The sequence below is a fragment of the Lonchura striata genome, chromosome 1A (assembly GCF_050655825.1).
Source record: "Lonchura striata isolate lonStrDom1 chromosome 1A, ASM5065582v1, whole genome shotgun sequence".
Taxonomy (NCBI): Eukaryota; Metazoa; Chordata; class Aves; order Passeriformes; family Estrildidae; genus Lonchura; species Lonchura striata.
Window position 1 is genome coordinate 56877816 of NC_140741.1, and position 27962 is coordinate 56905777.

General features: G+C 38.8%; 1 protein-coding gene across 2 annotated transcripts; it reads left to right on the top strand.

Annotated features, from left to right (window-relative positions):
• The first annotated feature begins 141 nt into the window (after positions 1 to 141).
• Positions 142 to 27914, top strand: NUDT4 (nudix hydrolase 4). Of its 2 annotated transcripts, none has more exons than XM_021527991.4 (5): positions 142 to 486; positions 13876 to 13986; positions 19983 to 20027; positions 23145 to 23232; positions 24280 to 27914. In XM_021527991.4, the coding sequence occupies exons 1-5, from the start codon at positions 388 to 390 to the stop codon at positions 24480 to 24482; spliced, it is 546 nt and encodes a 181-aa protein (XP_021383666.1). In that variant the 5' UTR covers positions 142 to 387; the 3' UTR covers positions 24483 to 27914. The 2 variants fall into 2 exon arrangements, with proteins under 2 accessions (XP_021383666.1, XP_021383667.1); XM_021527992.4 differs by having other exon boundaries at positions 23148 to 23232.
• The last annotated feature ends 48 nt before the right edge of the window (positions 27915 to 27962 follow it).

A 27962-nucleotide genomic window follows, 5' to 3' on the forward strand; every position in this document is an offset into this window, starting at 1 on the left:
GTCGCGCCCGCCGTCACCGGCGCCTCGCCCCCCGCGCCCCGCCCTGCCCCGCCCCGCCCCGGCCGGCGCCTGCGCGGAGCGGCGCGGCGGGCGCAGGAATGCGCGTTACGGTTAAATAGTGGGTGCGCAGGGGCGGCCGCCGCGGGCGGGCGGCGGCGGCTCGGGGCGCCGGGAGAGCCTCCATGGCGCGGCGCAGCTCCCGGGGCGGCGGCACCACCAGCGGCAGAGGCGGCGCGACGCTGTTGTGACAGCGGCTGGGACTGGCCTTCTTCTAGCCCCGCTCCCGAGCGGGGACCCCGCGCCGGTGTCCCAGGGGCGCGGCGGCGGCGCTCACAGAGAGGACCCGTGGCGGCGGCGGCCGGGGGCAGCCCGCGTGTCACCGCCTCTATGATGAAATTCAAGCCGAACCAGACGCGGACGTACGACCGGGAGGGCTACAAGAAGCGGGCGGCGTGCCTGTGCTTCCGCAGCGAGCGGGAGGACGAGGTGAGCCCGCCGAGCACGTGGGGCGGGGGCGCCGGCCCGGCCCGGCCGCGGTTCCCGTTCCGCCGGCCCGGTCGCGGTTCCCGTTGCGCCGGCCCCGCCGCTGCCGCATCCCTTTGTCTGGCCGTGGGGCGCGGGCGCCTCCCGGGGGACGACCCCAGCGCGCACGGTCGTGCCGGGGCTCCCGCCACCGCGAGAGCCGGCAGGGGCGGCACGGCGCGGCTGCGCGGGTTCCGGGCGGACCCCGGGCGGCCCCCGGGCCGTGCGGGTCCGAGCGGTGCCGGGGGCGGGGCGGGCGCCTCTCGCTCACCATCTTGGGGCGGCGGGGCGCGCCCACGTGCGCGGCGCTGCCTTTGTGCGCGGCCCCGGCGCCCCGCGGCACCGGGAGGGACAGGAGGGAGAGGGGAGACCGAGCTCTCCGGGCGGGGCGGGATGGGCCGGGACACCGGCTGGTGCTCCGGGGTTATCTTCTGTGTGCCCGTGACACGCGGAAAACCGGCTAACGTATAATGGCGCGTGGAGGGCAGGGCTGGTGTGTCATCCTGAAGGCGAACCTCCTGCCCCGCTTGCGTGCGATAAAGAAAAGCCTGTGCTTGGAACACCTGGTTTCCCCACGGAAAGAGTAAAATGGAGCTTAGAAATAGTTTGTGAACGAGCTCGGGAGCCGGAGAGTTGTTGCTGCGGCTCTCGTTGTTGTGGGTAGCGCTCCCCCGGAATTTTATGTTGCAGCAGAGTCGGGAGGTGGCAACAAAGTTGTCCCGTGTTCCGAGCCAAGGTCAATGGCACTGCCCGTTATCTGGGAGCTCGACTGATGGTTTCATTGCACAATGCGTTTTCAGATCGTCTCGGGCTGGAAGCATACCCTTCTGCCATTTCTGTTTTCATTTTCTTGCTTAGCAGCCATTAAATAACTATAAAGGTTAGAGTTTGGGATTTTTTTCTGCTTTTATTTATATGCTGGAAGATGCTGGTGTCCTTCTCAAGCTATCAGTACAGCATATGTTTTCCTTAAACGTCATCTACGTAAATATAATGCAGTGGGAAGAGGCCTGATCTCAAAATACAGTCACTTGGGTTTAAGCAAAAAAAAAATTATTTCCTTTGTGGTATAAATATAACTTTGGGACCATGCTGATGAGTTTTTACTAGTATGAGGGAGAAAGGCACCCAGCAGGAATCTTGCAAGGTCTTGTTATGGGTTACAGCTTTTCTTTGGTCTCTGACAGTCCAACGTACTTCACCATTTATGGAACTTTAATATTAATTTTTGGATGCTACTCCAGCTCAGACTTATTTGAACACCTGAGCCACTGTTACAGATTTTGCACCAACTGTGGTTAGAAATTCATGGTTAGGGTCACCTTTGTCAGTGGTTTCTGCTCATTTTCGTTTCCTGGTGCAATTTCTTGTCATTCTCTTTCAGTCTTGCATCCAGTGAAATCACTGGCTGCTTCAGAATATAGTTTGTGCATAATAACATCCTTCGAGGCTAAGGACGATAGTAGCAGCTTTGCTGGGCTGTGTAAGAAGAGTGGGTACCGACCATTATTGCACTGCAGTTCCTTGTGCAATTCTGGATGGAGTACCTGTGTTGCTGGCATGAGGCCGGGCTTTGGCATCATGCAGGTAGATACTTGAGGATGAAGTGAATGGGAAACATCAGATTTAGGACATAGATTATGTGTGTGGAAACAGTTAAAATTGCTTTCTGACAGGTCATTTCCAGGAAAGCAGTGCCAACAGCTTGAACTTGCTTAGGAGCTGTTTCCCAAGTGCAGCTTCCTCTGTATCAGTACAGAATCTATTCCTTAGAAGTTTGATGCCTGGTAGCTGTTTGTGATTGACTTCAGTCACCAGCCATGTTCCCCAAATTGGGTGTTTGAGGCTTGCTTCTGTCTTCTTGAACACTGTTATCCAGGTAGTTTTTGTGTTGGTCTATTCCATGTAAATGTCTTCAGTGTTTCTTTTCCAAGTCTTTAGAGATTGCACCACCAATTTTCAGCAAAGCTACATCTCCAGGGTGCTTTAAGTGTAGGGTAACTTCTGCAGGAAAGGAACACAAGGGTGGTATCTCGATGGCTAGAGAAGAAGGGAACAGGAGACTCCTCTGGAAGTTATTGGGAGGTGGGGGTGGAGGGGAACTATAGGATAGAATAGTTTTCATAGTTATTTTGACTTGCAGGATAAGCAAAGAGTTGCTTGACATTGGAGTTGAGAAAATAGAGTCAACAACTGAAAACAATTTTTAAGAATACATTTCTTTTTAGGAGTCTTAAAAGCAAATCCAAATCTCAGCTTTTTTTTTTCTGGAGATACTTTCTGCCAAGACTAAATTAGTTTTATTTTTCATCTGATTAGGTTCTATCTGGAGGAATGAGTATAGCAATCTTGTGATACATGTCTTAGAATTAACCTTTCTTTCTACTTCCATTCTGACTGTCCAAAAGGCTTGTCCCATGCCAGTTATAGCTGAACTTAAGCTTTTTTTTCTCCTTTCTTGCACTTAGTTGTCTGACATATCTGTAGAATAGCAGGTGTTCCTTTCTTAGCATTTTTTATGAACTTTAAGTCTTAAATCATCTTCTCTTAAAAACAATTTTCTCTTTTGGTCATCATGGTAGCTCTTACATCTCCTTTCATTTGGCAAGTGTATTTTTTAATGTCAGTGACACTTGCTTTAGATGGAGATTATGCTGTGCTGTGTAAAAGGTTACTAACACTTCTCTAGCTATACCAGAAAAAATGTCATAGGACCCATTTCTACTGTGATTGTAAAGCTGTTGTGTAGTCACCTTGTGTTTTCTGGTGATATCTAAGTCTCTTACTTGTTGCCACCTCATGAACTCTAAACTTGTACCAGAAATGCACAGCAGTGTTCTTACCTGAAGATGATCCTTCTTCTGCAACTTCATGTGGTTGTCCCCTGTTGATACCATGACTTCAGGATGCTTCATCTTTACTAAAGACTCAGGCATGTTCAGTAACAGCTTTTTGTGCCCATTGACAAAAATTGGACAAGTCACTAGAACATTTAATATCTCTATTGTTCATCTAGCAAAATCTGCTTGTTATGGCTTTCTGATCGATTTCTTATCCATACTGCACTTCTTTTGCTGCCTTTGCAACCTCGTTGATGTTACTGATGTTAGCTGAGTTTTATGCACAGTGAAGTAACACATCAATGGAAAAAGACTGGTCAAACCCATCCCTCACGCTTCATTATACATCTGTTTGTTTTATTATTACACAACTGTTTACACTGAGTTCCAGTTTGCTTCTTTATTTCTCAATTTGAAACATAGGTGTGCTGTAGAATACTGGTGGGGCAAAATTCAGCCTGGTGGTTCCTGCATGCAGTTTGAAATACAGACACCAAACTTCTACTTCCCAGCTCCAGCACCCTGTCCAATTAGACTTACTGCTGGATTTGCCACTCCTTGCTGCCAGGCTTAAAATTGTGGAGTCAGTTCTCTTGAGTGTTACAGGCTGCAAACTGGGCTTCCCTGCAGTCTTGCAGCCATCAAATGTTTCTGCTTTGAGCTGATACTGCACCTGAAAACCTCTATCCGGGATGACTGATAGTTGTTCAGCTGCACCACTCTGCGAATCTGCGTTTCTTCATCTTCAACTGCCTCCACACAGAAAAATTTAGTGCTATACAGTCCATTTTGGTTTAGATTTTGTTTTCTTCATGCTGCCATAGTGTATGATTTAAAAAAAAAATCCTTTAAAAAGGAGGAAACCCAAATAGCTAAGTAAAGTGCCCAGTAGCTTTGAGGGTTTTGCGGTGTTAAAGAAGGTGGTCCCTTAGCGTACTGTCATTGAAGTGTTGTCTGTTTTGGTCTTACTGCTGTCATTTGGGCTGAAGAAGTGAGCAGGATGGCTGGATATGAGCTGAAGTGCTGGTTCTTTTTGTTCTGTAAGGAAATAAACCACTAATTGCAGGGACTATCTGCCCTTTGAAAGAAAAATCATCCTGGAAATGAAGTAGGAGAAATCCCACAAAAAAAAAAAAGAAACAAGGCTGTGTGGGTATGCAGTGCGTGGGGGGTGCAGCATTTTTGCTTTGAACAAACAAGAAGCTGGTAGGTGTGTGCAAAAAGCTGATGGCATTCAGCAGGCAGGGATGGGCTGGCAGATTTGTCTGGGAGGAAATGCAAGTTTCTCTTGAGCAACTGGGAGTGGATGGCAGCTTTAGAACAAGCCTGCAGGAGAACCCTCTTGACAGCTTCCACAGGTTGGAATTGTTTATGTAGTCGGTGTTCTGTAAACAGTAGTTTTACATAAAAACCCTCCTGTTATGCAAGGGCATTCTTACTTTTCAATGCAGAGAGCAAGGCACACCTTTAAAGCAGCAGGAGCAAAGAGTAATAAACATAATTTTGGTAGCAATTTGAGTAACTGAAATAATTTTAAAATCTAATTTAATTTTTTTCCATCAACTACATCTTATACAAATAAATGAGTAGTTATTTTTAAGTGTCTTGAATATAAACTTTGAGTGCATTCTAATTACTTTGGTATCTGTAACAGTGCTTTATGTAATCAAATATGGTACTGAAAGCTCTAGTGTTCAGTCAGCAGTTGTTAGTGGTAGACCTAAAATAGTTTCATATGCAAAAAAAGTCAAGCTTTTCAATTTTTAATTTTGCATTTGTTGTTCAGCCTTGTACATCAGATGAAAACAGATGGGAAGGGGTTTTTAAAATATTGAGACAGTAGTGAAGAAAAATGTATTGTTACACACCTACAGGAAGTGTAGATATTTTTTTTCCCCTCTGTAGCAGGGCATACACTTGCATGTGAATTATTTATCTTGTTCTTGAGTAAAAATTATAAGCTCTTAGTGTTAGCTCCTTTTTGGTCTGATTTAATAACTTTATGAATGTCAAGATAGATTAAGCATTCTTAACGTCTTGTTGTGGTGGTCATAGTTTAATCATTTTTTTAAATAGTGTTCCTTAGTTTTGTACAGATGTTGCTTTGTATTAGCAGTGGTTTTATTAAAGAAAAAGGCAAAATGTTATTTTTATGTGCATTGGTCTAAATGGTCTGAAAGCTGAAAAGACCTTTTTTTATGCAACTTGATCCATAAAACCAGGGCCCAGAAGTATCACCTGGCTACCCTGGCAAAATGGAGTGTTCTAGGAATTATTGTAAATAAACTTGCAGAGTCATGAAATATGTCCATACTTGACATGGAATTTTTCATTTGGTTTCTTTATCCTTCAGTGTAGAGCTCTCAGGTGTAAACACACAAATAATGTGTGCTTTCAAAATACTTGGAGTATGACCATGGCACCTTATGTAAGGCTGGCATGGTCTCCATAGGGTTACCTACCTTGCATTATGATGGTCTGATAGAATACAGGTGTATTTTAAATGCCAGAGAACGCACACTTCACTATGGATTTCAAGCATACTGTGGCTTTTATTTTCTCTGTTTTGTGTCCCTGCCCTGCTAATGGACAGGAAGAGTAATTAGTAGGCTGATTGCTGTCTTAGCTTTTCCTCAGCATTTTCTTGACACTTGGACATTATCAGCCAGGTGGGATGAACAATCTGGTCTAGTGGAACATGTTCCTGCCTGTGTCAGGGGGGCTGGAACTACCAGATGATCTTTAAAGGTCCCTTCCACCCTAAACCATTCCATGACTCTATGATCTGCATGCTGTAGAAAAGGGTATTGTTTAAAAAATCAAGACCTATAAAAAGCTTCCAAAATAGCTCTTTATGATGTGTCTACAGAGGCAGTGTTTGCTTGTAGCGTATCCCTGCAGGCTCATATGGGGTTAAAGCTTGTATTAAGAAAAATTGAATGTTAGGTTGCTGTGGTAAGAGTTATGTCAGGTAACCAACTCTGGATACAAGACACTGGTGTTTATTATGTCCACAGAAAAGCAGCTTTCTGCAGGCATGGCATATGCACCTTGTTTTCTGCTGGAATATTTTTTGACAAATTCCAACTACTTGCCAGCAGTGGAAGCCTGCAGATTTAGTGAGACTGGGAATTCAACTGTCTACCATGGCAGAAATCTTCAATCTTCATTGATAAGTCTTCAGATACTGACATTGGTCAACCATGAGGTGTTTATTTTGAAACCTCAGTTATATTTTCTCATACCTGTGGGTATACTTGTCTATGCCATATGGATATATTTAATGGGGTTGATAGTTGCTGAAAGAGGGCTGGGCTGAGGGGAGAAGGAAATATGGCTGTACTTGTATAACATCAGGCTAAGATGTCCTGTAACAAAGCACTTTTTGCCTTGTTTTGAAGATGCTCTCTTTTTGAGCCAGTTATATTTATGTTAAGGTACTTGAAAAAAAATATACTTTGAGTTTACTTGCACCATCCTAAGTTTACTTAGAAACTTTGCCACCAGATTAAATCCTATTTGTATTGCTTCAGTTAACTCAGTGGGGCTCAAAACTTCCAAGTTACTGTGAAATAGCATAGTGTCAACTTCTTCAGAAATACATAAATATCTTAGCTAGATATATATATGCCTATATACACACAAATATGCATTCCTATCTCTAGCTAGAATTTGTAGATGTGTTTTTAAAAATATCTTTTGTAGATATGTGAGTTCACAGACCATAGGTTGATGCATATTTTTTTTCCAGTCTTATTTGTAGAACTCTTGAAAAGCTTACTTTAATTTGGTAGCTTTTTGACTTCTTCGGTGAAACCAGTGCTACAAATGTAAATACTTTAAAACAAATTTTTGTCTTCAAAGATGTATCTCAAAGATAGAAAAGGCTAAAAGGTAACTGGTCCTTGTCAGGAAATAACATTGTCAAATCTTTACCTGCAGCTGAACAGTTCTCAAAGACTTGGAGCTCTTGTTTCTGACAAGTGCTTGGAAGCTGATCCCTTAGTCAAACAGATTATGTTGCTGAGTAACCAGTAAAGGCCCAGTTCTCCTGCTTGAGATTAGGACATGGATTCAAGTTAAAAAGAAATAGGCAGGAATATTAATTTAGCTTTTCCTGTGCTACCTGAAATTGTGATTTCTCCCCTGGTCTGCATTAGCAAGCATGAGGGAGGAAGGCTGTTATGTATAGTGCATTCGAGAACTGGCCCAGCGTGAGAAGTAAAACTTCTTTTATAGGCACTTGTGAGAAGTTTCTTCTTTCTGCAGGTTTGTTTTTCTTCAGGATCTCCTTTTCTCATATGTCTGGGTGTAAGATCTGCACTCTTCATCACACTGTGAGACCTGTCACATCTATTTTTCCAAAGCATGCTAAAGCTCAGGAGATCGAATGCTACAGGTGACTTGAGTCCCTTTATGTGAAGAAATGTGTTCTGACTGGCATGCCATAGTAGTACAGAGCTGTTCTTTTCCTGATATGAACACTTTAGCCAAAGAACAAAATGAAGTATGTGTAAATAGCCAGAGGGAGACACTAAAATTCTGTGTCACTATAACATGTTAGCCAAATATTTGAATTTAATATGAAATACAACTTATGAAATATTACAACTGTAATTGCAAGTCAAAAGCAAAACTTCTTCTGAAAAAAGCTGACATGTCTCTCCTTTTCGCCATATAGCCTTTAAGTTAGAAGATCTCAAAGGAAAAATAGTTTCCAGATCAAATTCTGGAGTATTATATAATTATACCCATATTTCTTTACCATTAGTCTTCAGAATGGGGGTAAAGTAGCACTGACTGGTATCCAGATGCTGTGTAGCTGCTTTGAAAAGTGATCTTAAAGTTGGGAGGATATTTCAGGCTTTAATATATTGTGTAGACAGAGCCCAGTTTTCTGAGATGCATTCAAAGTCTGTGCTCAAATTAATGAGCATTAGGATTAATGTACTGCTAGTTAGCCATTCCTCTGCTGTTGTGCTAGCTCCTGCTGTTCAGTGAGGCTAAATCTTCTTTTATAACCTCTGCCATAGCTGGGGACTGCTTTTCAATCTGTGGTCCTTAAAGTACTTTGCTAGAGGCTCTTGGATTGGTACAGGCTCATTTGAAATCGGGAGGCTGCAGTGGTGCCTTTCTGCCCCAGTTTGTGCAGCACTGCCCCTTCAATAGCTGTGTACTGATGGGTGTTGTGTGTGCAGGCTGGACAAAGTTTTCCTGGGGAATCTACTTTTCATCCAGATCAGCTTCCTAAACTCACTAGCCCGGTGTTAGAGGGAAAGTAAAGGTGTTGCAGCCTTGATTTTAATTAGCTCTTAAAATGCTGTCCAGTCTGATCCTATGGTTTTGTTATTACTTTACAATAACTTTGTGCATGTTATTTCTCCATGTTTAAAAAAATAAAATAATTTTGAAAATTATTGCAGTAACAAATGAAGACTATAAGCAGTCACTCTCCTGAGGATCTTTTCAGGAAGGCAAATGTTCCTTACAAAATGCTGCCTATGTAGCATTGCTGTGGTAAGGTTTAAAGCTGCATTTTCCAACCTCATTGCCAAAAGGCAATGGCATTCTAGGACAAGGATACCACATTAACCTATAGGGGAACTGCAAAACTGTTTCGAACTACTAAAATGAGGCAGTGATTCTTAAAATAGAAAAAAAAGTGTTAGATAAAGGAAATCTCTAACTACAGTAGCAGGTATATATATCTAAGATGTGTGCTTTTGCCTAAAAGATTATACAGTTAATTCTGCAAATTTGATCCAGTGTTTGTAAGAGGTGCTTTTCCTTGCTTCTCAATAGTGTTCCTGTGTTGCAGCATTCAAAGTTGTTCCCTAGTGCTTTTAAGGAAGCTCCTGAGGTGAAAACAATTGGAGGTTGAAAATGCTAGGGAGTAATAAAGCACTTCCTGTTTGTATTCTTCCCTGAGCATCTGCTTATGGCTGGTTTTAAACAAATCATAGGGCTTGACTGACCCTTTTGGCTGTATTAGGATTAAACCATCTTTCTGACTCTTTCAGGTGCTTGTAACTTTAGCAGACCAGCTGTGTAGGCTGAGTTTCCATACTGAGTGTGTTAAATTCTATTAACTTCTATCAGAGTGGGTCCTGTATTTTTTCTCAAAGTAGGCGTAGTTGTTTTATCCTTTTAATGTTTCTGATGCCTGTGAAAATACACAGTACATCTAGCAACATTTGACACTGTTTTGTACCTGAGAGGTACTTTTTAATGCCTTAATGATCTTTCTTATACTCTGACCAGTTTAAATCTTCTGAAACGATTTGTGTGTACTCACCTTTGTAGAGTTTGGGAGCTGAATCCTTTGGCTTCCATGCACCTGTCTTCTGAGCAGTACACCTGAGCAGTGTTACGTTCTTTGCAGCTGAGTCACAAATGCTCAGCAGTCTTTTGAGACTGAGGGGTTGATTCCTTTTCTCTTGGAAATGGCTCTTTTTAACTGCCAGCCTTGCTATAAAAAAGGGCAGACTTGGCTATCTCCATCAGGTAATTCAAACATCAAGTTTAACAGCTAGTGGAGTAGTGGGAGCAATGAAAATGGGGTGTGCAGTAGGAAAGACAGGAATAGATGGGATTAGGCTGGGAATGGAGAACTTAAAGATATCTGACAAATAATTGTCATCAATTCTTAACAAAAAATAATTATTGTGAAATTGGAATGGTGTATTTTCAAGTTCGGGATCACCTCATTTTAAAGTCTGAAGAATCCAGCTAAGGGGATTTTCCCTAGCTAATTTAAACTTTATCCTTGCTTTTTTATGTAAATTGTTTTTTAATACAATTATTTTGGTAAGGTATCATGTCCTTAAGTTAAGAAAAATAGAAAGCAATTATATAAACTTAAACAATCTTCTACCTCTCTAGTGCTTAATATGAAAAAAATGTATTACTCTGAGCTGTTGCCATTTTGGTCTTCTGGAATACAGGGCTACTAACTGTTTCATGAGTGATTTTGACTTAAGAACACTAAAGAGGCCAAAACTTCAGTATCTTTAGAAATCTTTAGTTGTTTGTCTGCAAGCTTAGCATTTATACTTACCAAGTCCCATGATGCCACCTGCCTTGTAATAACCCGTTTTGTTAACCATATTATGGTTATGTGTATTGATAGGTGCTTATTACAAGCAGTCTGGCTAGCAGTTTTTCCTCTGCACTACACTCAAAGGTCATTTCTATTCCTGGACTTGGAAGTGAGGTGAAACTTGGCTGGTAATGCTTAATGGAAGAATTTTTCTTTTGTTTCCTGTTAGCTGAGCTTCGCAGCTTTACTTCTTCAATTGGCAGCATTACAGTATCTTTGTGAGATAAACTCAGTTGTATAACTAGACAAGCAATACTCTGTACCTTTTTTGAACAAGAGTTATCAACAGTAAGTCTTAAGAGACATGGGAAAGGCAGCGACCACTAGCAAGTAATGCAACTCAAAATCTTAGTCCATTTTCTGCATCTGGGGATACAGAACACAGACTTCTTTCCAGAGGAAGTACTTTTGGTTTTTTTTCTTGTGAGCCTAATGGGGTTTTGGTGTAAAATTTAGTGTGCCTAAACGAGAAAAAATAGAGGTGTGTGAGATTCTGCAGTCTTTTCCAATAGACTATTGTAATCTGCTTGACCATGAGCCTCCTCAGAAAAGACTGGATTGTCCAGACAACCTAGATCATATTTCTCCTACTTTGCTTATCTTCTATTAAGAGAAGTGAATTGCTGCATTTTTGCTGCTGATTTTTGCACCTCTCTTGGCATGTGAGTGCAGTGTCAACCAACCACAGGTTTTTGGTGTCTTCATAGTTAAATCACATTTATATTTACAGCCTCTTCATTTAGTACTGGAGGATGTATCTTCTGGCCACTTACAGATGGAAATGCCTCAAAACTACATGGAATGAAAGACAACATACAAAAAAACCAAAAACATGGAAGACTGCTTGATGCAATGCTGAAAAATTTTGTGGAATGTTTTTCAGCCTTACCACACAATCCTGCAAGTGCTAGCTATCAGGTCTTTTTGTTTGTTGAATCTGATTAACACCAAGTACATTTTTGATAGTATTACCTCAGGATGGATGCCTCATGCCCTAGTGGCTTCATGTATTAATGGATAAAAAAAATGGTGCATCTGAAGATGTCAGGGATATATCTGAGTGTGATCCCTTGGATTCAGACTGTAAAAGCAGTGAAATCACAGAAGAATAAAGCATAGAGGCAAAGATGTTTGAGAAAATACTTCAGTTTCAGGCTTAGTGGAGGTTTGGATAGTTGCTAAAATTAATTCCCAGGCTGTAACACTTGGGAGTTTATTGAATATATAGCTGTAAAGCTTATCTACAAGAGTTGATGTCTTTTAATGTTGATTACTTGCTAGATGTATTTGTTTCTTCTTTTTAAAAGGGTAATTTAAAGCTAATATATGTACAAACCCCACTTAATAGTCTATTGATCAGATTAAAAGTAGTCAACTAATATATATAATGTATTAAAAAATCCTGGCCTTACACTACACTGCCAGAATGAGCAACCTGATTTCTCCCATAGTAATGATTAAGAGTTTTATGTTTAGCCTTAACTAAGCAATGAATGCTGATTTTAAATTGTTCTACCAAGATGGGAATGATTCAATGATAATCATCCTCTTGTTTATTATTGTTGCTAGCTTTCATATGACTGGATTGAGTGCTAGTTTCATCAGCAGAAAATTATGTTTAATGCTTATATCTGGAACTCAGAAGTGAATTCATAACTTGATTTTTAAAATTGCTCTTTAAGCTCTGTTTAAAGTGGTTCTTTGTAGTGATACAGGTGCTCCACCTAATTGTTCAAAAACATTTTCAAAAATTACTTTTAGTAGAGCTGTGTATGCTGTGTGAATCTTTTGTTTATGTCAAATGATCCTAGGATACCAAAACCTTTGGCTGTAAAGATGAAGTTGAGATGCATTTGTGTCTAACTTTATTGATTTTGCTGAATATTCTTAGGTTTTTAGATAGCTGAGTAAAATACCTGAGTTGACTGAAAACATGAACATTTAGATCAGATTCTAAGAATGCTTCTGTACTAAATCATGTCTCTGCTATAGTCCTTGCTTAGCACAGGAAAAAACTTTGGGGAAATTAGTCCTATCCTAAAGAATTTTCCACTGTACGAATCTTGACTGCACATTAAGATAAACATTGCAAGACAGTATCTGTCAGATAAGGCTCTTCCAGGTGCACCTCACTATGCACACATATCGCTGCATTCACAAAGTATGCAGTCATCTGAATTATATTCCTAGTTCCTGTAGGTGAGCTTACAACCTATTTCCATGAGTGCCAAAGGGACAAAGTATAAGTGGTAATCATATCCTTGTTACTGTCATCAGAGGATCATTTTCCTATTTAAGCCAACAGGGGCTAAGTTTGAAGTCCATAAAGGTGAGGGCTGGGATGGTCACTTCAGTTGTCTGGCATCAGTTAAAACTACAACCTTTAGACTTGAGGTTCTTGTTCTAGTCTTTTAATTGCTTTTCAAGATTCGAGCACTGAACCTGTTCTTTTACTCCCCATAGTTGTCCTTTGACTTCAGGGTAGGGTTTATGTAAGTAATGCCTAGAATAGGAAGCCTTTTACTACACAGATGACCAAGTATGTTTTGGTAACTTGGACATGTCTCAAATAGAAGTTAAACTGCTTATCTCCAAGTGGTCCTGAATCAAGGTCTTATCTTCATAATCTTCTACTGCAAAATTACTCCAAATACAAGGTATAGTTTGTTGGAGAAGTAGCTAACATCTTCTCTGCTCTGAATATTACCAAAAGTAGGTCTTATAGACAGGGGGTTTTAAATTGGTGTGTATCAATGACAGAACCAGGTTAGAGTCAAATTAAGTGAAATTAAAGCATCTTGGGGAAAAAAATTTACATTCAGAAATTAAATTCAATGTGTTGTGCTTTTTCCTCTTACATAAATATTTAAAAAAAACCAAACTGGACAAGGGCCAATGAAGTACTCTCACTGTATTTCATTATGCAATAGTGTAAGAATGTCATGTTAACATAACACTTAAGTAACTAAAAAGAAGCTTGTTTCTGACTAAAAATTAGAAATATTTTCGAGGGTCTGTTTTTAGCCAGAAAATGCCATTCTAGAAGAATTAGTTTAACTTTTGTGTGATGAAAATGTCTTGGTTTTCACACTTACCATCTACATGATTTGAAGACTTAGTTCTGGAAAATATTGTTATTAGATTTTTGTATGCCTTCACTCCTGTGCACATTATTCTGTATTTTCCACATTGTGTCTAAGCATCCAAGAAAAGCATTTGTACAAAGAAATTGTCATGGCATTGTCTTGACTTAGTTTTATAAAACAGATTGGATGATAACTGTTTTCCTCTTTTTCCAACTCCTGCTTGCCTGTTATGTTTTGTTTCTGAATCAGTATATTGATGAAAAAGCAGATAGTAGTGAGATTCCTGACTTGTGAGCTGCATTTAACAGTCACTTGCAATTATTTATAGGTGCTGTTGGTAAGCAGTAGCCGATACCCAGATCAGTGGATTGTACCAGGTGGAGGAATGGAACCAGAAGAAGAGCCGGGGGGAGCAGCTGTGAGAGAGGTGTATGAAGAGGTAACAAAAACAAAACGAAGCAAAAAATCCAGCTGATTTTTGCTGCTGTTGTCTTCAGATGGGAGCCAAGAAGGAGGAGGGAACTGCCTCCTTTATCCAGTATTTGACTGAGACCTTTGTGGTTGTGAAATTGAAAGAACTGCACGTCTTTGTATTAGAATTGGGGTATAGTGTGGTGAGCTGAACTAATCAACTTAGCTTCGTCTTTCATTTCGTAGCTAAATTTTTGTCTGCCTTTATAAACAAGTACTGGAAGTAGAACTGTGACATTATGCCAAATGACATAGTAGTGTAACATTTCTGTGTTCGTGAAGAAAATGTTTGACTTGCAGGTCTTTTAGAACAGAATGAAGGTAAACTAAACATTAACATGTAGCTGCATAAGAACAAGAAATCAACAGACCTTTGAGGACATTTCAAACTAAATAGATTAGAAACTGATCTATCTGAGCAGTTGAGAATTCATACATTTATGGCTGCTTATCTATAAATAAAGCACTATGGTTATAGTCTGCCTTTCTATCTCTGCCCCCATGACTGGGCAAAACAGAACTTTAAGTCATGATGAATTCATGCAATTTCCCTATACTACAACACTTAAATTTCAAATTCAGAATTCTGAGGTTTCATTTGCTGTTTATTTTTCCTAGGAATACTGTGAAAAATATTAAGTGTTTCTTCAATATCTAACAACTATGTCTAAACCAATAGGTTAGTTTTTACTAAACCAAGTAAAACTGCAAGAAAAAATATCAGACTTTTAAATAGAAGGGATAAGATTTTTAATAAATTGGATGCATTCTGGTAAGTGAACTACAAGTTTCTACTAGACTTAACCAGTTTTCTCATCCCATTTTCCTATTCCCAAAACACAATAATATTGTTGCTGATTAGTATTTATAAAGTGTTTTTTTTCCTATTAGCTATGCTCTTTGGCAGTTTATCTTGCTTACCCTTAAGACTGGTTTTGTTGTGATGTTGAGGCTTAGGAACTCGATATAGATGTGACCTGCACCAAACAGTGCCTGCTATTCAGTGTCAAAATGAGATGTGTGAGCTGTGATTGAGTGACCCTTCTCCCATTTTCCTTGGGGAACAGACTGGTTCACTATTTGCTGCTCTCAGCAGCCTTCCTGCAGCAAGGTTCAAGCATGAATAAACCTCGCTGAATCAAAAGTGTTTGTCCCAGACTGTGTTCAGTTTTGCTGGAGGAGCTCATTTTGACCTACACAAGACATACTCAGCCACAGAGTACAGTCCATTTGAAAGGAGCAATGAGTTTGGATTCTAGCAATGGCTCAGCAAAGATTTGGGCTTCCAAGCAGTAGTAACACCTCTAGGGAAAGTCTTGTCTTCCCACTGCCACGAGTTCATGGGTAGCCAGTCCTCTGCTCAGTGTTCTTAGGAATGCTTGTAATTTTAATTGCTGATCTGATCTGGGGTATAATCCAAGGTGAAGGATCATAAAGCATCATCTCCATGTTAAATTGGAGCTGACTAAACTGTAGTCATATGTTTGGGGTTTTTTCTTTGGTGGTGAAGAATGGATGATCTTGAAAGAACTGTGTTTTTATGGTATTTTGGAGTACAGTATAAAATTGCAGCCACATTCAGCTTTGAGCTGTGCTTGCAAATGCATGAAGAGTTTTCACAGACTAGGGGGTTTAATAGGCAAAAATAATTTGGTAACACTTGCTCTACTCCCTCAGAATTTCTGGGGTATTTTAGCTTGCATAGCTGATCAGCCTTAGAAGCTCATGGCTTAAAGTAAACTATTCTTCAGCTACCAGCTAAATTTTGTATGCTTCCATGAGATTGCCAAGTGCCATTTTTAAAGAAAAAAAGAGTGGTATTTAAGGGTTTGAGCCATGGAAATTCATACTGACCTTTCTAGAGGTGAATGTGCTTTCTATTTTTATACTAAGGTCAATGTCACCTGGCAAGCTGGTTACAGTACAGTGAACTGTTAAGAGTTTTGTGAATGAATAAACTTCAAAGAAAGCACTGGTTTCTGGTGCTGGTTTGAAATGTTTCTTCAATATTGGGTCATGCATAAACTAAACATGACCCAGTGTTTCTATTAATTTATTAAAATTGATAAATTCATAGTGGGAGTTATAATGGCATTCCTTAATGGTAGAAGTGTTGATAGCCCACTGGCTTTAAATAGCCTTACTTCAACTACACCAACAGTAGAGTATTTAGAATGTTTTACAACTCAAAGATCTCTGTATTGAAATGTACATGCATAGTAGTTGTTTCATAGTCTGCCTTGAACATGACTCCAGGGATTTTTTTTAACTCTTCAATTCTGTTCATGTTAGTGATATAGATTTTGTATCTTTACTGAATATTTAGTGTTTCATTTAAGGTTGTCTGACATTTCACAGGTTACTGGAAATTTACAATTACCTTAATTATTTGGATGCAATAAACTTTTACAAACCAGCAAGTAGAATACCAAAATGAAGTTACAGAATAAAGCAATCCCAGAAAGTTATTGAACCTCATCTAAATGAGGAGATACTCCATTAATGAATTTGGAGCTTTGTCTTTAATTGCGTAGCATGAAAGATGAAAGTCTGCACATGCACTGTTCAAAGAAAAATTATACAAATGAGTGGCAAGCCAATGAATCCCAGCCTTGTAAATAGGGCTCTTCTGTGAATTGTGAACCACTCCCTTTTCTGGCTCCATCTCACAAAAAAGAGACTCTTGCTTTGTTCGTCTTAGTAGTGTATTGAAAGGCCTATGAGAAAAGGTGCAATTTCCCTCCACCTTGTGTGGATGTAGTTTCTGAGAAGAAGAGGATGATCCTTAAGATTAATTTGCTGCAACTGTGAAAATGGCAGTAATATCATCTAAGACTTCTCACAGGAAATAGAGGAATTAGCTCCAGTGAGCATCTAACATTTGAAATATGACTGGGTGCTACAGACTAGAACTAGTTAGACACTGCAGAAATAAATAAAGCACACTCTCAGCTGGAAGATTAAGGCAGATGTAGTCAAGCGCTTATTTTGTTTTATAAAAGTATGCAAAAATGGGGCCGGAGTAGTCTTGCCACCATCCCTTCAGGAGTGTAGCCAAAAAAATTGCTACAATTGTCTACAATTGTACAATGGCTACAAAAATGGCTAACTCTGGCTATCCTACAGATACCAGAGTTAAAAATAACTAAAATCTTTCAGATCTTAAGCAACTTTCTGCCCTGGTAAACTGTTCGCTTAGAGATTGAACTGCAGCATGACTCTGGCTCCATCTACAGGAGACAGGCGAGGCTGACGCTCATCTGAGACTGCAGAGCCTCTGCAGCTGGAACAGGAATGACCTCCAGGCCAGACTGATGTGGGATGAAGTGGATAGGTTTCTCTTGTGGCTGGATTTAGACTGATGGTAAAATATATGCATAAGATTCAGATCTGAGGTCCTATTTGCAGAGTACTCAAGACTTCCTTAGAGAGTTGTTCTGGGAAAGTATAGCACTTAATTCAACAGTTTGTCTGTCAGAAGAAAGCTAGAGTTTTTTCAAGCTTTTATCCCAAAATTTAGATGCCCTTAAACACTTATAGGATTCTGTTTACTTGAAGAACCATATTTTAACAGGTGTGGGTATATAAAAGCCAAAGGAAGAAGTATTGTTTTTATGTGAGGCAAAATGGTTCAAAGTTGAGAATTTAACCACTGCATTGGATTAGAAGCTTGCCATTGGGTAAGGGGGAACTGCTTTTGATATTCTGGGGATGAAGTACTTCTTGGTCCTCTAGCACTTAAATTTGACACATTTTGAAGCACATTATGAAAACAACTTGATGGAAATATTTTTGTTTGTAAAAGCACTTCAAATCACTATCAAATCCAACTTTTTTCAACTATAAAGATTATTCAGTCGAATATTACTTTCAGGAAAAAAATCTTGAGACTTTGAATCACTATTCAGTTCAATATTTTCAGGAAAACCACAAGCCTTTGAACTACTACCTTTTTACACTTTTGAGTGTAGAGGTTTTCAAAATACACTGCTGTTTGCAGGCATGATGCTACATTTTGGAAACATGTATATTTGAGTAGAGAATAATTACACATCAGTTAGAGTAATCACACTTACATAGCAACATCTGGTTGCACCAAGCTTCACTTCAAGCTTTGGCAAGTTTTTACACATGATCTAATGGAGTGCTTCTGATAAGTTTCATTCAGAATTACTCAGCAAAGTGTATTTGTTTGAACCATTGATTTGCTTAAAGGGAGAAAAGAGGAAGTGTTGAGTAAATTCCACTTAGAGTAACATTGATAAATTCACATTGTGACTATGGGATACCAATAAGTTGACGAAACTTCTCTATGAAAGCTATTAAGTATCAGTAAACTTAGCTGGTCATGGTGGTTTTGCCACGTGTTAAATGTTAGTTGTCACTCTCACTGGAAGTGATACTGTAATGCTGAGGAAATTAGGACTGATCAGTAAAAAACATTTCTTCAGCATGCTACTTTTCATGAATAAGTGCTTTTTCATTACCTAGTATAAAACACAAGCAATCTTTAGTGTCTGTTGTGGCATACCTTACTCTTTCAGCCCAAAATAAGGGCCTGCCATTTTATTAATTAATGTGCTACTTAATCACTTATCTATCAGGTCCAGTTGTGTGTTTTAGCTTTATGAGCTCCAACAGGTATCTTGGCCATCATAGCAGACAAACTGAATATTGTATGTAGTTTTGTATTAACTTTTGCTCTAGCTCTTGCTCTAGATAAGCAAAATGGCTTGATTATTTTGCAGAGGCTATGATCAGGCTTCCTTCATCAAAATGGCTTAATAAATAACACCAGCTGTCTGCTTTCTTTAAAATGACAGTCACAGAAAATATTCACTTCAAGACTTTGATTAGACTTATTGCTAAATCCTGTCCAGTTATTTGTCAGTTACTCATTAAAATGTAATGAAGATCCATATGGTCCTTTATATAAAGACATAAGACATCAATACCTGTCTTTGGCTAAGGCTAGAAGCAAAGACTGAAAATTAGAAAATGTCATCTTAGCACTAAGAGGCCCTATTTTAAATATTGGTTATATAGCAAGACAAAAGCAATCTAAATATGTCTTTGTCTGCGAGTAGGCAACATATGCCTTTGTGTCAGTCATAGGGACTGAGTTTTGTTTAGAATTAATGGATGATCCCAAGCAATGTCCCTTGGAAGAGACATTGTATATTACTTTTGGAAAAGCAAACCTTAGTCTCAGTAGAACGTAATGACCACCTTATCTGAATTGATAAAAATCACAAAACATAGGCTGATACAGGGATTATTTTAAAATATTGGAGTAAAACTGAATTGAAAGCCTTTTTTAATTGTACTGGCTAGAAAAAGAGTTCAAAACTGCAGAGAATCGGAGATATAAATTTGGGGTTTATATTACATGACAAAAACTACGGGTTTATATTACATGACAAAAACTACTTTGATGTGAAAACCAGCATGCATGAAGTCATTGTGCTGCAAGATTCATTATGCTGCAATGACCTACAGTTTAATTTATTATTGTATTTTGAAAACTTAAATTTCTGTGTAAAATAGCACTGGATTGTCAATTATTGTTTCTTTAGATTAATTCTAATACTACTTGAAATTCCCTTGTCCTTTCTACTTTCCTGGATTTTTTCATTATTGGGTATGATTTATCTATTTAATAAAGTACTGTACATTAAAAATGTGGTAAGTAATAGAGTATTTTGGTCTGGATGGAAACCTTGAAAGATTTATGGATTCTTTGAGCAACTCATTAGGACAAGCTTTTGTACTCTAATACTCATAAAGCGTCTAAAACCAGGGTCTCCAAAATTAGTGCAGCTCTATCTAATTAAAACTTAAGTTAAAACTCTTACTGAAATAATCCTAATAATGAGGAGTATGCTAATGTAGGATGATGGTACAGATACTTTTTTTTTTTTAATTAATATCAAATGCTAACACTTTCTCCTATTTGTTTTGTAGGCTGGAGTAAAGGGAAAGCTAGGCAGACTACTTGGGATATTTGAGGTGAGCTATTTCCTTTAAGTTCTAAAAGCAATGTTTTGTTTGTGAAAACTGATAAGCTGCAACATCAAACTTAAGTTCATAAGTATTACCTACCTATAATTTTGCAGTGTTGCTGGATCTGCTGCATTAGACGGGACTTTAGGTGTTATGTGGTCTGTGAAGATTTGAATAGGAAGAGTTCAAAGTACTTATACTAGAGTCACAGAATATTCTGAGTTGGAAGGGACCCACAAAGATCAAGTCCAACTTTTAAGTGAAGGCCTTGTACAGGGATCAAACCCAGCACCATGGTGTTACCCAGCACCAGACACTCACCAGCTGAGCTAATCTTGGGTCATTTTGGACCTTTGCTGGAAAGATTAAATTAGTACTTGAGCAATATCTAGATGTTAAAAAAAAAAAATTCCTAAAAGCCAAACCATTCATAGAGTTAGGATTTCTGAATCATTACACTAGCCTTTTTTGAGGCACTCTTTTGACTTTTCCTCCCTGGTTACATTTTGCTGAGTTTGTCATCTTTCACACACGTAAATTGATGAGTCTGGATATGAGTTTTCATTATGGCTTTAATTCACTAAAAAAAGGCTACGGCTTTGCGCAACAGATAAATCCAACCTTTAGCAAACTATGTAGCTCAAAACATCTATTTGATGGTATAACATCAGACTCTGAACTACCAACAGTGCAAGGACACCTGCTAGCTAGAGCTCTGTTTTAGTGCTGGTGTTGCCCACTTCTGCTCAGGCTCTAGACAGGAACAGACTGTAGTTTTAAAGGAGTCTTCTGCTCCTAATACATCCAGTGTTACTATCTTGTGTTGTATATTAAGTGGAAGTCCCTTAGTCTCAGGTACAAATCTTTGCCCAGCTTTTATAGGCAGTGTATTCCTGACAGGGATTTCCTATGTGAAGTATTACTTAGCCACGTGTCACATTGTGTGAAGTATTGTCGGAGTCCAGGACATCCCCCTGGCTGTCTCGAGACCCTGGCAGGGGTCTCAGAAACCCTGGAAAGAAATCAAAAACATATGTGGCTTCAGTTTTATCCTGTGGAAAGCTGTCAACTCTGGATGAGGAATTACAAGACACGAGAGTTTTAGTAATGTGATATTTGAACTAACACAAGGTGGAAAATTTGAATTTTGGGATCTTTAGAATGGGGTTGAAGGGGGTACAAGATGGAGGAATCTGGGTGTGCCCTAGCTTTTTTCTCCTCCTTCTTGTCCTCCATGTCTTACTGTGATAGTGACACTTGGTTTAAGGTAGGGACACACTGTCCAACATAAATGTTAGGTATTGGTAATAAATGTAAACATAGTATATGTAACTTTTGATATAAAAGGTAAACACTGCCCGAGAGGGCACACAGAATGTAATGGCCTCCTTGCTAGCCAGAGAAAATATTATAGACAAGAGGAAATTAACAACCTTGAAAAAGCACAATTGGAAACATTCCAAGACTCCTCATTTGACTGTGCTTGGGCTAGGGAAGCAAAGACTCTTTTTGGATCTCTCTTGGGGTCACCCTGATCCTCAGGAACCCTGAGACAGAAATCCACAAAGTATGGAAGCCATGACACAATTAGAGAAGCTCCTGTAACTCCTGAAGCTTTGTAGTTAGTACTATTCACATTTTTCTGGTATGTTTTGAGTTTGGGTTGAACTGGATGATCCTACACATTAAAAACTTGGCTATGTTTTAACTCTGCTGGTCAGTCTACAAAAGTATCCTTCATTTCCCAGCTCAGACCAAAAAACCCATGATAACTGATCATGTTGTTGGCTTAAGAGAGGGGCTGCAAAGCATGATGATTCCTTGGTAGTTAAGGTATATGTTCTTCTGCAGCTATTTACACCAGCTAGACCAGAAGAGAGGAAAATTGGTGTTGTTTTACTTTCCTAGGTTACTTCTAACTTAAAACAAGGCCCTACTTAATTTCTCAACAGGCCCCCACAAACTACTGTTAGTACCATTGAGGGGGCTACACCTTGTGACCTGGGGATGGACCTAAGAGAAGATGCAAATAAATGCTGCTGCTGAGTCCTCTTATTCTAGAACTACAACCAGAAAGGATATTTGTTATAAATATATGCATCTCATTTAATGGTGATACTGACAAAGAATTCCTGGAGAATTTTTATTTCCTAGTAAAGCACAACAGTTCGAAACTATATTAAGCTTGTAGTGAAACAAAGTTAAGTAGGAAAGGTTACTTACAGCCATTTATTAGGTGAGGTAGGCCATAACATCTCTTGGTTCTTAATACAGTTGTAATTGTAGATGGTCCTGGTTTTATTAGGAGCTGAGTTCTCCAAGAGGAAGGATGTTCTAATTGGTTGGGTAGCACCTCAAACACTGCCACTGGTCTGCTCTGGAGAAGCAGGGAGTAATGGCTATGCCAACCTCACATGGACTGGCTGCAGCATAATGGCCTTGCCTTGAGCAGATAGCTCTGTCAAACTGTGTTTAACCTGCCCTGTACAAAACACTTGCTTTCTAAACAGGTGGTGAGTGCTGCCATCATGGCAAACCTACTGGATGAGCAGGTGGCAATGATTTTTGCATTTGGCATGACTGCAGGCATAGACTATTTAATTTGCCTTGTTCACAGAGTGAAACTTTACAGCCAGCATTGTGTAGATGACGTGGCCACATGATGCAGTGGTTCCATATTGCAAAAAGAATTTGGGTTTTCTTTAATGACCTTTCACATCCCGGAAGTGTGTTGTGGAAATAGTTTTAGCAAATGTGGAATACTGTGGTAATTTACAATATATGTAAAAGGTACTTATCTAGGGCAGTACTAGTGGACAACTGCTAATATTTAGCTGGATGACCAAGAACACATTTTGGTCAGAATTTCACAATCTTCAAAATTGTATTGTCTTTGGTTTGGTTGAGTTTTTTTTATCTAGTAAAAGAGAAGAGCTGTTTCAAATAAAACTTTTGTTTTCCCATCATTTTGGGTCTCATCAGTACAGATGTTTGTTTAGTGAAACTAAAAGCCAGGCTTGCTGGCAGCTATCCTTAAGAGGTAAGTAATTTCTGATCTTGTAGTTGTGGTAAGTCTGTAAGTTATTTAAATGAGAATTTAAACTTGTACTTCTAATATTCAAGCAGAACCAGGATCGGAAACATAGGACGTACGTTTATGTTCTTACTGTGACGGAAATACTGGAAGACTGGGAGGATTCAGTTAATATAGGTAAATTAATTCTCTGTCCTTATGTGCGACTACTAAAAATGCTGTGAGCAAACTCTTCTCATTTTTTCTGAAGTAATTTGTGTAATTCAGGGGGAATACTAATTCTGTTCTAGAAGAAGTCAAGGGATGCTATTCTTGCACACTTCATTACACACATAACTAGGGTTGCTTCCAGCATAGTGTTACTCTTATTCTTAGAATACTCTAATTATTATAACATTATGATAGAATAAACATTGTAATTTTTTAAAGGCCAAATTTATACTGCCAAATTGTTTTTTCCATAAACAGTATAATGTTTTACTGTCTGGTACTCCAGGGTGTTTTTGAAACCATCCTTGATCTTAAATAAGTGGTTTATGTATGTTCAAGCACAGTACTTGTAATGCTGTAAAACCAAATGAAAAATAGAATTAATTCAGTTTTTAACAAGACCATCATTGACCTTGCCTATATGTATTTTCAGAGTCTTTGCATTTTAAAGGACTAACTTGTAAAAGTGAGATGGTCTTAATCTGATCTTAATAAAGTCTTGAAACTTATATAAACATGTCTGATACAAGGTATGCTATTTTTTTAAATTTACAACTAACCTGAGTAACTCCTTATATGGATGCATATGGAGACTCTGAGTATGGAACATGGCTTTTAAAATTTTGAAAGCCATTCTCATGTATGCATGTTCAGTCTAAAGACTGGTTTTCTGCTAGGTACAATGTAGGACAGCAGTATCAAGTCATATAAATAACATCACACTTTCCTCTCATGACAACATTTGGCTCTTGGAGCATATAGAGAGTCATATGAGTTTCTGTCCAGAATGTGCTTCAAGAGGGTTATCTGAAAGGCTTTATTATGAATTGCATTTCAGTAGGCTTGAGTGAATCTCTTGCGTTAATCAATTCTTTCAAGGCTTTTTCCTTCACTCTTTTGCATGATAACTTCAACTTCCAAAGAACTGAGAAAAAGTAAATAACTAGATAGCAACTAGTAGTGCTGTTTAAAATTTTATAACTCTGTTCTTTCTTGTGGATTGTACTCATTTAGGAAGGAAAAGAGAATGGTTTAAAGTAGAAGATGCAATCAAGGTCCTTCAGTGTCACAAGCCTGTTCATGCAGAATACTTGGAAAAACTGAAACTGAGCTGTTCGCCCACTAATGGAAACTCTGTGGTTCCCCCTCTTCCAGATAATAATTCCTTATATGTCACTTCTGCACAGACTTCTGGGTTGCCCTCTACTGTGAGATAAACATTTGGATTACCTTTTTATTCATGTCATCACAACAGGAGACATCTGTGATCACATGTAGGCATCTGTATAACTGTCAGTTCTAAGTGAAATATGTGAATGTGTCATAATGTCAAATTTATTTGAACATGTTTTTCTTTTAACAATGTAAAGTAGTATTTCAGCAAACCAAAGCCATATAGGGATTTTTTTAAGATGCCTTAATAGGCTATAAAAATAAACTTGACTATATAAATTTATAAATTTACATATCTGCTAAAATAAAATATGCATCTCAGTGGTGTTCAGCTTATTTAAAACTTGTGAGTTTTAGTCAGTAGTTAGTGCTTGAGCAAATAGTCTTATATTAAACTCATATTTGGTATCCACAGATGAAGTGCTAAGACTCTTAAGCTGGCAGTATTTGGGTAAATGGATGTGTTGAAGACAGAGTTGCACAAGGGTGATACCATAAAGCACTAAACCACATTCAGCCTGTCAAGAGCAAAGGATACCAACACTAAGCACTGCTTGCCTCAGCTATCCAAAAGGTTGCCTTGTCCTATGCAATCTTCATGTAACATATAACTAGGGCAAGAACAAGAACTTTGTCTTGCAGCTACCAAAACTATCCACTAGACTGTAGTTTCATCACTTGGTCAGCCAGTGAGCTGTCAGAAGATTTGTGTGAAAAGCATTGTAGATCTTTCTTCCCCCTTTTCCTTTTAACCTTAAATACATGTTTTATTCATGGTGTGATTACACTGCAGGTTCAAAAAACTTCTATCTTCAGTTAGAAACATCTCATATAGTGTTCCTGCAGTCTGCAATTTAAAAATGTTTGGAGGAAAGTAAGACTTAACCAGGGGCACCCTTATGTTGCAGAGGTGTCTATTAGTAAGCATGTGTTGAGGTGCCTTGCCCTGCAGGAGCCAGTAGTGCTGCCTCCAGTGCTTATAGGACAGGAGTGTTGATAGCTACTACACCAGTAGAGAAATAATACTCCTTTGTCCTATTACAAGGAGTGCTGAAACCCCCAATTTTAAGTTAATTCTTAAATCATTCAGTTCTTCTGTTTAAACATCAATTACTTTAGCTTCTTCAAATAAAAGCTGGCCTCTTGGTAAAAATGTAGTTGGAATAAATGAGGTACAGCTGACAACTTTCCTGTTCTAATTATTTCTCTTGCTTTTCATCCAAGAAGATGAAAACTAAATCCACTTTTGGTCTTAATGTTTTTACCATAGGATTACTCTCTCTGTATGTGTGTGTGTGCATGGTTTCTTCTACAAGAACACAATCTAATTCACATGAACATCCTACTTCAGAATTTTTTTCTAGGATTTAAACCCAACTGTACCTCCTTTATATCCAGCCAAAACAGGTCGAGGTAGACCACTACCTCACATGTGAAGTTTATTCTGGGTAAAGCTCATTCTCTTATACAATATTTGAACCTTTGTAAATAGTCCAACTAGTAAATAGTGAGTGTAAAATGGAAAATAAATGTAATTTAAACCTTTTGTTACTCAATACACAAATGGTTAACTTCTACTTTTTTAACACAAATTGTGTAAAGTGCTGCTATGAATTTTTTTGTGCTGTTACACTTTTTTAGGAAAAATTGTTCCTGCCACAAGTTACTCCTTGAAAAACAATCTTGTGCCATATGTAAATGCAGTGAAACTAGGGAGATAGATGATCTGATCTCTTAATGCTGCTGTCTTTGAAGAGGCATAAATACTACTGACAAGAGGCATGAGCCACAAAGCTAAAGACTTCTGAAGCAGTGGGTAGACACTACTTTCCATCACTAGTCCAGGTCACTTCCAGAACTGGAAAGAACACACAAGTGTTTAGATGCACCTAAAGGTGGAAGTATTTCCAATAGCTTGTCCATCCTTTCAACCATGAGGTGGGAGGCCAGGGTAGGAGCACTGCTATTTCAGTAGTGCGCACATGAGTACACCTAATTTTACACTGATCCTGTTCCGGACTGGGATACCATTTGCTCAGAGCTCACTACTCTAAACTGTTCTGCCAGATGAAACAGGAGAAGGAGGGGTTGAGCATAATGAACGTCTAATCTTTATTAAAATCATACTCATGGTGTGGAAGGGGACCTCTGGCTCCAAAGCTGCCTTTAAAAGAAAGAAACATTTAGCTCCCTTTTTTGATCACTTTAATGCTCACATTTTTTGTTCAGTAGTTATTTTAACACTTTAAATTGAGCAAACTTGTATAGGTTTTCTTGTAACAAGATTACATCAAATCCATGAAAGCTAAAACAGAATCCAAAGTTTGAATTTTTATACATTAAAAAAAATGCTCTGTCTCCATTTCAGATTCTTGGAATGAAATCAATCCAAGCTTGTATGAGATTTAGTGGTAATGCATGATCTTATTTTGTAACTCTTGAATTATGTATTTGATAATAATGTAAAATGTACAGTATTGCTGTTGCTAACAAACTCAGAATCGATTGCCTATAAATATTTTTGGTCACACACATTTAAGCTGTTCAGTAGTGCCAGACAGATTTTTTTTTTTTTTCCTTTAAACAGCATTTGTTGTACAAATCTCTTCAGTCTCTATGCAACCTTCAGAATGAAGCTCTATTGCTTTGACTTCTACTCCCTTTCAAAGAGAATGTTTTGTGTATCGCAGATGTCAATTGAAGACACTTCAGTTTTGCTACAGGGAACAACTGTAGTAAAGGGATGGCAGTATGGCTTCAGTACTAATGAAATCTGACACTAAACTCCCAACAAAAGGAGTTTTAAGGTTGGAATAGGAAGGCCACAATTTTTCTACTACCTATCAATATAAATGTTAGAAGCATTTTTACATGAATCTCTAGTTTGATGGGCCAAACCTATTTCAAACAAAGCAAAATTGGGATTTTTCTCATGCCAAAAATTCTGTACAATGTATCCAATTTGGTTCTCCAGAGGAAAAAGGGAAGAGACAGGTTGTCATCTGCAATTGTCAGAGTCTACTTTGTACTGCTGCTTTTCCTGGCTGATAGTTTTGAGATTCTCATTAGTTACATTATGGTGGTATCAAAGAAAAAGAGCCTTAAAGTTTAAAATCTCACAGAGCCAGAATTAAGCAAAATGAATGTGCTTTCAACACAAGAAATCCTGAGGTATTGCAGAGAGGCTGTTCAAGTGAATAATCTTATTTTGGTGCTTACTGCACCCCTGGTTTAGCCTAGCATTGTTCTATTAACAATGCTGTGAAAAGAAACATGAGGAGCAGACACTTGGTTTACTTACCAGCATGGTTTGTGAAGTGAAAACTGAAAGCAAGGGGTTGGGGGGGGAGGGGGGAAAGGGAATTAAGTTGTACACATTTTGACCTGCTTGCATGGATTTTCCTTAAAGATTGATGTAAGAATTTTGACTTTTTATATTTGAGAAATACCAGAATAAAATCTAAATTAGTCCTGTGGATGATGTAGTCATTCCATTGCAAATACTGCACCGGAAGTGATTGTGT